This window comes from Xyrauchen texanus, chromosome 2 (genome assembly GCF_025860055.1).
Source record: "Xyrauchen texanus isolate HMW12.3.18 chromosome 2, RBS_HiC_50CHRs, whole genome shotgun sequence".
NCBI lineage: Eukaryota > Metazoa > Chordata > Actinopteri > Cypriniformes > Catostomidae > Xyrauchen > Xyrauchen texanus.
This window is the reverse complement of record NC_068277.1, coordinates 14,352,243-14,366,109: the sequence shown is the minus strand read 5'-3', so window position 1 is coordinate 14,366,109 and position 13,867 is coordinate 14,352,243. Positions and strand designations below refer to the sequence as shown.

The following is a 13,867-nucleotide window of genomic DNA, read 5'->3' as shown; positions in this document are numbered from 1 at the left end:
TGCACCTGTACATTTGAACCTGTTATATTTTCCTCATTGCAGAAATAGAGACACATATGGACCAGCCCTGCTGTCGGTCACTTTATGACTTTGAGCCAGTGAATGAAGGTGAGCTGGGCTTCAAGGAAGGTGACATCATTATCCTTACCAATCAGATTGATGAGAACTGGTATGAAGGCATGATTAATGGTGAATCAGGCTTCTTCCCTATAAACTACGTAGAGGTCCTAGTGTCCCTGCCCCAATGAGCCAACAATCACTGGTCACGCCAAACTAGACGGTCTCAACCATTCACTCACCCGATATCCTCTGCTGCATTATCACCAATGGAAGCCTTGCATTTTACCACAGACAATTTAAACGTTTTACTTTTCAGTATTTATTTCCTAGTACGTTTCCCAGTCCTAATGGTGCAACATCTTTGATTTTTACACTGAAACCCCCCCCCACAAAAAAACTTCTTAATCAGTATTTTTGCCTTGTTTTTCAATCAAAATATCCAAAAGAACAAATAAGCTATTGAAACATGTTTTTATATAATACATGTATATCTTGCATTTAAAAATAAATTAACTTTATTATCTACCGGTTTATTCTTAAAACAAGAAAAAAAAATATTTTAGCTACTTGGCTAAGAAAAATAAACTTAAATCAAGTCTTATAATCTTGCACACTTTTGCCTGAAGTAAAACAAATAAAAAATACTGATTAAAAATTATTTAAATGTATGTGTTAAGACCTGTTTTAGCTTCAGTGCAGCATTCTCCTGTTTATTTGAAAATGTGATGCATCCAATGGGGTGTATATGTCTTTTCGCTGTCGCTGTATTTCTATTTTTATTTTCCCCGCTCATTATGGGATTTTCCTGCCTGCAGTGGACTTGTGTGTTTTTTTAAAGACTCTTTTTCTTTAAAAATCTTGAGCTACACTTATGAATGTCCCCCTCTCTCTGTTTACATGCCTTATTGTGATCTTAGGGATCATAGTAAGTATTGTGAGTGTTTTAATGGGTTTCGCTCTCCCACGCCTTCAAGTGCTTATTTGAATAGTATTTGTATTGCACTAAAGCTTTAGAATGATACACGCCCTTTGATGTGCACATTTCATTTTTTTTATGTTGCGTTTTTGGTTTTAGAATATTGCACTTTCTTCTGTACCTTTTTCTGCCATATCTAGAAATACAGAATTTTATCAGTCTTATTTTATGGAGTGGACTTTATGCTATATATTGACATGATTCACAACTTCGTACTGTATGTAACGAGAACTTTTGCTCGCCTTGTAACTGTTTACCCTATGTCGTGCTCTGAATTACATTATACATTTTGCAGATGTTAACGAAATATTCTCTCCTCAGTCGAATTTTCCAGTGCTTATCGATTGCATAAGACTGCATTCAAATGTATATAGCTGGACAAACTATGCTTGAACTGACAAAATATGACTCCTCTCCATGAACTTAAGTGTTTGTCCACCAAATATAGACGTATTCCAGCAATGTCAAACATTATTTTTGTTACTCTGAGCAGTATATTTCTTGTGCATGAAATGGAACTTTGAATGACTGTTTTTGTTTCTATATCAGCCAGATACTGCCATTGACCATTACAAATCTTTTCAATCTTTTCAAATCATTCCCTTTTTGGCTTGTCGCACTGTTTTATTTTTTTCCCAATGTATTTTTCTAGCCAAATGAAGCACTCAGAGTTTCAAAAAGGTAAACAGTTATTAGTTATTTTGTCGCAAATTACACTGTAATTTCTGCACTGCCAAACAGAATTGTGAAAATGACTTGTTTTCTACATTTTCTGGAGGAAATGTAAGTGGTGCTTGTCTGTGCAAAACTCATCGCCCCAGTGCTCTCCTCAGTAAGTCGCACAATTTGAGGTTTCATTCACGTCTGTTTCACATGGTGCGGGACGAGTTACACGCCAAAGTTTAATACTTAGGATCATGAGCATTAATAATAATAATAGTGATGCTAGCCTTAACAAACACCACAAATGTGCTATGTTCAGATTATTATACTACCATAATAGTACAAGTATTCCGTACTTAGGCAGGTTTCCCAAACACTTCCCCTACCTTCCATTGTTCGAACAAACAGGTAGTCCTGCCACAAATTTACGTCATTGGTTTAGCAAGAATTTGGACTACTCAAACAAATAGGGTAATGTTTTGAAAGCGCCCTAGTATTTACACTCTTCAGGAACATTAATAACTTAAAGTTATCTGTACACATTGAACTGGGACATTAACAGGAAAATTACACCCAGCAGGTATATTGAAATTATTGATAGGTGAACTATGTGATCTGTTTGTTGAAGCCACACTTCACCAGTTCTCTGCCTTCATCAGACTTCAGTAGCAGCAGAGCTGTTACACTTCACAAAAACCAGCCTGCTTGGCAGACTTTTATTGCATTTCTGGAGATAATTGTAAAAACAATATGAAATTTCTCACACTTTAGATGTAGAATAGCTGACTCCTCACTTCCAAACACTAACAAATGTATGTGTTCTTACAAAATGTATACAAAGCGTATTTTTATGTTCATCACTACATCACTGAGTGAAAGAAAAAGGCTGTGAATCATTTTAGTTTTGCTCTCTCACATTATTAATAAAGAAAACATGGTTTATATATGTTGTAAATGAATATATTGTTACACACTGTATATTGCATAAATAAATATGGAAATCTTGATTAAATGTTATAGTTGATTGAGATTTTTTTTTATTATTTTTATCACATACATAGAAATGCATTAAAATGATTGAATAGCAGCTGCCTTCAATAAACTTATTTAATAATCAGTTATTTACTAACAATTTAATAATCTAAGACTTGTCAAAATTGTCCAGAAGCCCAAAAGAATAATTACTTGGGTTTATATACAAACCTCATTGCTCCTTTGCTTTGACCCTCTTCCTTTGTTTGTCTGCGATTTACCCTTGAGTGACTGTGGGCGTCTGCTTGGGAATAATTTTCTTCGTTGGTTGAGCAGTTCCCAGTACAAGTCCAGTCTGGCTGGTGGTCCACTACTAGATCTAAGGTAGGTAGAGAAGTGGTGCTGGTCACGTCTCTGAAAGATAGGGAGGTCATGGACTGGGTGTCTTGGTTTTTGCCATATCCTCCTCTCCAAGAGCTGTCCTTGATGAGCATGGACATCTCGATCATCTTCCAGCCCAAATATATTAAGCTCTAAGAAGTTGAGGAAGATGCAGAAGAAAAATCAGGAAGATGTTTTTTTTAGTGGGGCGTGAGATGTAGCAGTCGACCGTGTGCATTCAAGGAGAAGCCCTACACACAAAAATGAGCAGGGACATGGAAACCAAATAGGACCCACTGTGCTACCACAAAGCCAACCTCCAAAACTGCTTGGAAACACACATGGAAGACATAGTACTTGGAAAGCACCCCAAAAAGATTCTGGCCGGAGCACCACTCTCCCGCAATGCCAGGAAGCTTTTCTGGGATGCTCTGGTTGGTGATGCCCTCAAAACGTCAGACAGACTGTGGCCTAGGTGCTTGTACGACTTGTTGGAGCAACTGTCTGAATCACAGCTGTGGTCATACATCTCCCTTGCATGTTCGACATCTGACTGCTTGGAGCTATTGTGCCAGGTGTAGATGATAAAGCAAAGCAAAGGCGTAGAAACCATGATGATCTGAATGACACAGAATTGAGGTTGCGAAATGGGGGCAAAGGCAGCTTAGCAGACCTTGGGACACCCTGGTTGAAGGGTGTTGCAGACAAACATCTCCTTTCCATCTGTGTAGATGTTTTCTGATGGTACTCTTCCTATTTAGAGAGCTTCAGATAGTGCCAGCAGATTACATTCTTTTCAGATTGCTGTCGTGCAAGATAAGATGTGTTTCTTCTGAAGGCCACACCTGTTATTAATTGCATTATAAATTGTACTAGGTCAATTTATCTTATACTGTCTTTGTTGGTTTTAAATGCTTGTTGCATTTTTAAGCTGTATGTATGTGATTTTATGTTTTGTAACTCCATGTACAGCACTTTGGTACCCTGTGCGGTTTTTGAAAGTGCTCTACAAATACAACTGAGTTGAGTACTTGTATGTGGAAGTAAAAAGCCAGGACTTAATGGTGTAAATGAGTAATATAGAGATGAATAAAGTGAACAACACACTTTATTCATCTCTATATTACTCATTTACACCATTAATTCCTATAAATAGCATTCATATAAAATAACACATTTGATGTTAACTTCCTTTAATACATTCTTCAAGTTCAAACATCACAAGTTGTGCATTTGGATTGGAAGAGATTATTGAATACTATTTTTGTGAAAGTTTAGAATTCATTTGTTTGAGGCATTGTTTTAATGTCAGTGACTTGAACTTACTTGCTCAGCAATATTCTCTTCAAACCGGTTGCTCCGCCATGACAGTATTTGTCGTGAAACAGAAAACTCCAGCGTAGACACGCACAGTTCACACTGATGTCCGATATAGCGCCCCTTGTGACAAAATTGAGAATGCAACACGTAATTGGTTATGGTATGAATAGCGGTCTGACAAATTATAGAACTCAACTATGCTACAAATAGAGCCTGCGTAGCTAGAAGCATCTGCATGTATGTACTTGCGTAGAGTATGTTGCAGTCTTAACAGTGTAGTGAAAAACAGAAATATCGAAATATGTTGTTCCAGTACAACAACGTGCAAGTAGCTCACTGTTTAACCACTATAGCAGCACACAATGCATCATTGAAAAAACTAGTTACTATGCAAATCAGCACATCCGTTGTTCAAATCACGTTGATTCAACAATGCCGTTAATGAGGTTAAGTGGGGAACTTCTGCAGAAATTGAATGGAATGTCTTGACTCTGTAATGTAAGTTAATGTAAAGTTATAGAATGCACTGCATAATAGGGTTTTTATGGAAAAGGTGCAGTTTTCTGGTCCCCAAGTGTATAATAATTTGGACCAACACAGCCCTGTAAAAAAAAGATAAAAACTTTTGTTTTGATGATTAAACATTTAAATAAAAAGGCAGTGAGTGCTACTGATTTATTGTTGTGCACCTGCTGCCTATTTTGCTCAAGAGCATTATCTGTTTAAGTCCACTTGTCATAAAAGTCATGTGCTAAAGACATGTGGCAAAAATGTATGTGGATTGGAAGCCTCAATTTTCAAAGAGTGACATTTTCAAGTGATTTTGAAGGATCATAAATCATAAACAACAGCTATTCTCGAAGTAAAAAATAAAATACTGTAACAATTGCTGACAAGAAAAAATCTTGGCAGATATTACTCAAAAACACAGACAACGGGAACTAACAAGAAACTATGCTTCTAACCACAGTTGAGGAGCTGTAGTTCCAACCACACAACTTTATGATGCTGTTTGCGAATGTTTGTTAGAACTATGGTTTCAGGAAACACCAAATCTGTTTGTGTTCTGGAAAGTATTTTAGAAATCCAGGTTTTGTGACACTAGTGGAGAAAAAAATGACAATTGAGAAAATCACAAAAAATGATATATCGGGGCATGAGTAGCTCAGCAAATAAAGACACTGACTACCACCCTGGAGTTGCGAGTTCGAATCCAGGGAATGCTGAGTGACTCCAGCCAGGTTCCTAAGCATCCAAATTGGCCCGTTAGCAACGGAGGGTAGAGTCACATGGGGTAACCTCCTTGTGGTCGCTATAGTGTAGTTCTTGCTCAGTGTGGTGCGTGGTGAGTTGTGCGTGGATGCCACAGAGAATAGCATGAAGCCTCCACACGTGCTATGTCTCTGCGGTAACGTGCTCAACAAACCACGTGATAAGATGTGTGGATTGATGGTCTCAGATGCGGAGGCAATTGAGATTTGTTCTCTGCCACCTGGATTGAGGCAAGTCACTATGCCACCACAAGGACTTAGAGTGCATTGGGAATTGGGCATTCCAAAGTGGGGAGCAAAAGGGGAGGAATATTTTTTACATATCAGCATGGATAACACTGCATCCGAACAACAATATGCTATTTATCAAGAGATTCTGTAATTTGATGACTAAAAGTCTTGCCATGGAGTCCTGCGTAATCCTACTTTTCTTTGTATCTAAAGAATTTATGTTCAATATTGTGATCGTGTGAAGCTCTGTCTCTCTTTTCATTCTAAATGGGGAGGAGCCATTCTGTCGAATCTGTCATGATGGCAGCTGTGTGGGGATCTGTTATTTCCCAGTGGTGCACTGGCTCATGGCCTATGGCACCAGCCACTGTGAGCTCTGCCACTTAGAGTTTGCTCTGGAGAGACTTCCTCAACCACTCATAGAGGTACAAATATTAAAAGTTGTGCTCTTGAAAGCTTTTTATATTTTTGTATTCTTTGAGAAATTAAAATAGACATCTTCACCTTGTGTCCTGAACAGCTATAAGAGTTTATAGAGTTAATGGAAACAATTTAGCCTTACCCTGTTATTGAAGACATTGTTAGCAAAGTGTATGGAGGTCTATATTTGCAACATAGTGTGCATCTGATTTTGTACTACAATTGTACAAAAATGTTCCTTAATGAATTCCTAATTTACTATTTACACCTTAGCACTTTACTATAGACACACACAGTTTCAATGGCTTTGTTCATACATACTTGGTTCTCAGTCTTAAGATTGTTGTATTTTGTCTTATTTTTTAATAATTCTATTTGATATTAATCATTTTGAAGGTTTAGTGGGTGATGAATCTTCATCTTTGGCACTGACTGTTTGCTCTTTTTGTAATTCTCTTAGTTGCTGCATGTTGCTATGGAAACAGATATTATCAGGCCTCAGCTGACACTTACAGTACCGCACTATGAATCTGTCAAGCTGATTCTGATCTGATCTCGCAACTGACTTCATAGTTTGTGAAATACAAGACTGAAAAAAGCTAAAAGGGTAAATGGACAGATAATAACTAGGGATGCACGACGGTGGTCAACTAATCGACTATTCCTCCAACAACTGACTAAACGATTAGTGGGGTAGACTACTAACATAATTGTTTTTTTAGTGGTGGGGGTTTTAATGGGAGATGCAATTCTCAAATTACTTGTGCGTTTTTGAATGATTAAACTTCTGCAAGACGTTAAGTCTCTTTAATGCTTTAAGTTTAGTCCATTCATGCACTGCTGCTGTAACAGCCATCAAAGTGCTTCATCAAAAACACATTACAAGACAATGTCGGACATTAAATCCTCTGCTGTGAGGAATGTTCCCGTATTTGTGAGGAGCTTTGGAGATATTAGTCTTTTGCCAATTCTGTCTGACACTGCTTAAATAAATAGTTGCATTAAGAAAGTTAAACTGCTCGATGTCATGAACTAGATGTGAACATGCAATATTATCTTGCCGTTCTGCGCTTTTGAATGCACAACGACGATTAACTTGAGACTCCCAAGGTCTCTGTTTACATTGAGTTCATGATGTGCATAAGTGGTTAGAGCCTTTCTTATTTCTAACTTTGATAGTTTTGTGCAATAGGATGTTATTTAGCCATATATGAATATCCGTTTGTCACCATTCGATGTAGGTGGTGAAATCTTAATGGAACTTTTATGGTGGTTCTTTTTTTTTGGTTTCTTTTTGGAGCTTCTGGGTGAACTATTCCTGTAACCAACATTATCAGCATCCATTCACCTAAAATTACACATTTTCAAATCCAGAAGTCATGTCCTAACATCACTTTAAGGCACACAGCATTGACAGGTCTGCTTTACTTTATTAGATGAGGAACATATCCCTGTCGCTGCGAGGTCAGAGCATTCTGCTTTATTAATGCTCTTTTCTCATGTTTGTGCTGGAGGACAGTAAGATGACATTACAGTCCTCATCAACAACTTGATGAGCCACAACAAACCTTGCATGCCCCATGTACTGTGCTGCCTTCTTGAAGAGGGAAGAACCTGCATAAAATATTGGAGTTGGGGAAAGCTGGGGCAATTGTAACACTGAATTTCTTCCATCACAAACAAGCTAAATTACCTTTAACAATTGGCTTTCCAAGTAAAATGAAATCTAAATTGACCTTATTTATGGTCTTAATGCATGGCTCCTGGTCTTATTATGCACAATTCCAAGGTGCACATTATTCCAAGTACATAAACATGTATATATCTACCACCTGTCTTCTTTCTGGCATGTAACTGCTACTTTTAACAAGCCAATCAATTCAAGTCCTACCCTGCATTTTTTTTTATTGTTGAATATCTATACTTTATTACTCTGAAATACACTCACTGAGTGTAACGTTGCTGGCATGGACAATGATGAAGACAATGACAATTGAGTGACGAGCCCAAGTGCAGTTTATTAAACAAAACGTGAAATCCAAATACCCTAACTATAATGTGAACTAAGCGGTAGAGCGGGTCGGCCACTAATCGCAGGGTTGGTGGTTCGAATCCTGGCCCACACGACTCCACATGCCGAAGTGTCCTTGGGCAAGACACTGAACCCCAAGTTGCTACCTTGCATGGCAGCTCTGCCGCCAATGGTGTATGAATGTGTGTGTGAATGGGTGAATGAGTCACTAGACAACCAATGAACAGACAGAACTATAAACAAGATAACAAGACTATTAAACTAAAACCAATGACAAATTAGAGCATATAATGAGTAACAAGACAATAACAATAATGAAAACAAGACACATGGAGGGAAACAGGAAATCACATGACTAGTACATGACGAACTCAACTTTTCAAAATAAAAGTCATGAAATACATGAACACACACATTAAACATTACACTGAGCGCTTTTTTAGAAACCCTATGGTCCTAAAGTGCCCAACATGGTTTACTGCTGTTGTAGCCCCTCTGCCTCAAGGATCGATGTGTTGTGCATTTTGAGATGCTATTCTGCTCACTACAATTGTACAGAGTAGTTATCTGAGTTACCGTAGCCTTCATGTCAGCTCGAACCAGTCTGTCCATTCTCCGCTGACCACTGTACTACAACAATGGCATGGAGGCCATCGGACTCATTGTTCTCACACTTACCTTACTATTTACTTCTGAACGATGGTAAAATAAGACTTATCTCTGCACATTATATTACCGCAGGAATCCATATGTTACCACATTCACCCGTTCAGGACGTGGAATGCAACAAATCCCAGTGCCCAGCTACAGATTCCCTGCCCTGAAAAGATGCACCAGAGGCCAAAAAATTTAGCACTGCACTTATTGAGGAAAGATAAGAGAAAGGAAACTGTGGTGTAGTGCCTGTAGCAGCATTAGGAAGAAAGTGGCCTAAAAGTAGAGATTACAGAAACACCCTGATTTGAAGTGACACTGATTCTCAGTAGATGGTTCCATCATCAATACTGTTTTTAAGTATTGGAAGACTTTAAAAACAGGAGAATTTTCCATCTGGCAGTTCTCACAGATAATTCATTATCTTTTAATTTAGCATTACATTCACACAAAACTTTAACTTAAGCTAATATTTATAAACCCTACCGCTCCATTGCTTCCAGGAAATAGGTGGTACAGCTGTGAATGTGGTTGAGACATTCAAGTTTCTTGGAACCACCAACTCTGATAATTGCAATGAGCACATCACCAAAATTACCAAGAAGTGTCAGCAGGTAGTGTTTATCCTGAGACAGTTGAAAAGACAAATGCTGTGTCACAATTGGCATACTGTCCATCATAAATAGTACATAAGTCTAGAATTGGCCGTGTCCTAAATCATTAGAATGTTGAAATGACCTAACAGTAGCTATTTGGAACTCCCAGATTTGGAGTGACCCTCCAGATTTGTAGCGACACACTGATCAAATACGCAGATGACATCATTGTCATTAGTGTTAATAATGACGAATACATCTGCTGTAAAGAAATCAGCTGTTCTACCAGCAACATCCTAAAATCATAAGTTGAGTTGAAGACGATTTCTGTAAACCCCACCTCATTGCTTCCTGGAAATAGGTGATACAGAATAGATGTGAACATGTTTGAGTCATTCAAGTCAACCACAAATACCAAGACGTGTCGACAGGGGGGCTTATTCTGAGAAGAGAAAAGCCTAAAGTGTGGTTCGGTTTTGACACGAATACTTAGCGTCTTCCTACAGTTGAATGCTAGCCTTTCAAAGCATACTTCATTTCATTGTGCGCACATGCGCCAAACACCTTTGTATGAGCACACAGCCAAATTAAGTATACTTCGAAAGACTGCTATGGGAGACTGGACTATTTATCTTCAAGAGTTTAGTCCCACAAAGATTTCTTTATATTCCTTCAGACTCAAGTTATACAAATGTAGGTATCTCCTGACCTCCTCAAACATACACGCTCTTGATGTGCACATCCACTGTTTTTGTTTACACATTCGTCTCCTGTTGTTTAGCACCGATTACATCTTCTAGCGCTTCTTCGTGACAGTAACGGTTACACTAAGAGTGTTGCCACCTTGTGGACCCACTAATAAGTGCAAACAATTCCAGACGCTTACATACACAGTACACATGGTTTGAAAAATCGCCCATACGCATTCAGTGTTCGAGTTCTCTGCTGATGGCGAAATTTGCTGCCTGAATGTCTTGGATCACAAGACTGAAAGAAAAGGCACTGAAAAACTGTACCCTCATGCCATCCCAGATTTGACTTTATTTCTAATGCAGGGCATAATCAAAGATTTTTAGAAAAATTTCTGAGCTCTGTTGTTCCTCTTTAGAACTGTAAAGCTCCAAAAAGCACATAAAGGCAGCATAAAAGTAATCCTTAATACTCCAGTTGTTAAAATCATATGTTCTGAAGGGATATGATAGGTGTGGGTGAGAAACATAGCAATATTTGAGTCAGTTTTAGTATGAATCTTAAAGTTTCACTTCCACATTATTCTTTTGCATATTGCTACCTTCTGGCCGGGGCCAGTCAAAGATTTAGGCTATAGAAAAAAAATACTTAATTATTGATCTTTTTCTTACCCACACCTATCATTTAACCACCGGAGTCATATGGATTACTTTTGTACTGCCTTTATGTCTTTTTGGACCTTCAAATCTCTGGTCTCTATTAATTTGCATTGTATGGACCTACAGCACTGAGATATTCCTCCCAAAAAACTTTGTTTGTATTCAGCAGAAGAAAGAAAGTCACACACATCTGGGATGGCTTTCAGAAGCAGCTAATGGAGAAGAGATTAAATAGTATAGATTCATAAAGATAGTATAAATATACTGTCAAACAGATACAAATTTGAAACAACTAAAATTACAAAGTTTTAGTTAAACTGGAAGAGAACACGTGCTTCTGGCTGAGTGTCGCACAATGCTGCCACCTAGTGAATGGTCCAGTTATCGCAATCTCTGAAAAACAAAAAACTATTTCAAACATTATGTGAAATGGTGCGACAGATCTCTGTTGCTATCAAATAAATAATTTAGAATCTTAACCTCTGAAATTTCTGCTGGTTTTGTAGTAGAGCAATTGCTTGCTGATATGGGGAAATTGTTGCAAGTATGAAAACAGTTGTAAGTATTTCTTAACGGCAGGAGGCGATAAGCGTCCATGAATTCACCCAAAATGAGACCGTCTGTAACAGTGACTGATTTAAAGGATTGTTTTACCTGTTATAAACAACAGTATTGCGTTATATACTGTAAATCTTTTGGGTGCATATTATTTATTGAACTTTGTTGTTTGAAATAATAAGAATGGAAACTCTAAACTTGTTCCTATGTTTTCATTTAGAATTGTATTTTCATATGACCTCCATTGACAGAACAGCTTTTATATGGTTTAAATAAACAGTAAATAAAGAGTTACATTTGTGTTCTTCAAATCCAAACGTCTTGCTGCTAGATCTTATATAAGAATAATACTTAATGAACCACAGAGATCCAGGAGCTCACTAATTGCCCCTTTAAAAGAACCAAAAACTTTCATTGCCTACTGTGACTGGAACCAAAGCAGGTGAAAGCATATCAAAGCCCCTCAGTGCCAAACGCTACTCTACACTTCACAATAAACAGATAAGCTGTGCCTCAGAGAGCTCTTTGATCACTAGCAATAGCATATAGAATGATAAAAGCTGACAGGAAGCACTGGGCTGCTCTCTGGCATTATTCCAAAGAGGCCTATAATGATATTCAGTAAACACAGATTTGATGTTGAAAATAAGGTTTGTAGGCATAAACTTAGCAATGTGCATACCAAACTGTGTGCTTTGGTTGAAATAGAGGTAGGCATGCAGTAGGTGTCAAAGGCACTTACAGAATATTGGCATTGCTACTACTAACATAATCAGTCTTAGAACAAATATACCATATAAACACACACAGATCAGCCACAACATTAAAACCACCTGCCTAATATTGTCTGCATTCTGAGTTGCTATTCTTCTCACCACAATTGTACAGAGCGGTTATCTGAGATACTGTAGACGTTTCAGTTCGAACTAATCTGGCCATTCTCTGTTGACCTCTCTCATCAACAAGACGCTCACTGGATGTTTTTTTTATTTTTTTTATTTCTGAGTAAATTCTAGCGATTGTCCTGTGTGAAAATCCCAGGAGATCAGCATTTACAGTCAGTGATTTGGACCATGGCATGATTGTTGGTCCAAGAAGGGCTGGTTTGAGTATTTCTGTAACTGCTATATATATATATACTGTGTATCAATGACTAATAATGAGCAATCAAAGAGTAGGCTGTAGGCAACAAATGAACAAGATGCACTAAATGTGTAATTATTTTGTGGATTTGCTTGTTTTTATTCATATAAAGAAACATTGACATAATTTTACATGATTATTTATTATGCATTAGTTATATTATTTTAAATGTATATGTGTAATAAATGTATGTTATTAAATCAAATACAGTGTCCCAAATAGTAGGCTTACTATATTAGACCTTTTCTTAGAACAAACTTCACTTTCCTGAGCCATTTTTGTAATAAGGCCTAATTTCAACCAACTGATCCCAAAGGGATTTCTAGTGTATGTATGAAGTCACTTCCCCTTAAATTCATACAGGTTACCTAGTAGAGTAACCACAGATGTAGTTCATCAGATTTACTAATGTTCCACTAAGTTTTGACAACCACAAAGTGTCTGTAGAGATCTGTAGGTCCATACAATGCAAGTGAATGGTGGCCAGAAATGTGAAGGTCCAAAAAGCATATAAAGGCAGCATAAAAGTAATCCATATGACTCCAGTGGGTAAATATATATATATAATCTTCAGAAGTGATATGATGGGTGTAGGTAAGCAGACCAATATTTAAGTCATTTTTTCTATAAATTCTCCTCCCTGCCCGATATACATTAAGAATTCGAACACCTAAAAACAAAAGTAGCATGCGAAAGTGAAAGGAAAAGTGGAGATTTATAGTAAAAAAAAAATAAAAGCCTTCAATATTGATCTGTCTCTTACCCACACCGATCATATTGCTACCGTAGATATGGATTTAACAACTGGAGTCATATGGATTACTTTTTTGGTGCCTTTATGTGCTTTTTGGACCTTCGAGGTTCCGACCAACATTCACTTACATTGTATAGAGCTACAGATCTGAAATATTCTTCAGCAATCTTTGTGTTTCAGAAGAAGATAGAAAGTCATACACATCTGGAATGTGATGGCATCGTTTAATATTAGTTGATCCATTAGTTTTCATGAACTAACAATGAACAATAATTTTAATTACAGCATTGTTTTCCTTTGTTAATGTTAGTTAATGTAACATTAACAAATGTTACCATATACAACATTTATTTTCGAATAAATGCATTACTATATGTTGAAATTAACATCGACAAAGATTATTAAATGTAAACGTATTGTTAGTTCATGTTAACTTATTTTGTTGTCTAATGTTAACAAATGGAACCATATTGTAAAGTGTTACCAT

General features: G+C 37.3%; 1 protein-coding gene and 1 pseudogene across 3 annotated transcripts in view; one reads left to right on the top strand and one right to left on the bottom strand.

Annotated features, from left to right (window-relative positions):
- The window catches only part of LOC127658532 (endophilin-A3-like), a 63,897-nt gene that overhangs the window by 49,171 nt on the left and 859 nt on the right, over positions 1 to 13,867 (top strand). For 2 of the 3 annotated variants that reach the window (XM_052147877.1, XM_052147868.1), the window contains one exon: positions 43 to 2,694. In XM_052147877.1, the coding sequence (XP_052003837.1) occupies positions 43 to 248 (206 nt within the window). In that variant the 3' untranslated portion in view covers positions 249 to 2,694. Of the gene's footprint in view, positions 1 to 42; positions 2,695 to 13,867 lie in introns of those variants that run through there. The other variant, XM_052147886.1, reaches the window with a different exon arrangement.
- Positions 2,881 to 13,402, bottom strand: LOC127657753 (gap junction delta-2 protein-like; annotated as a pseudogene).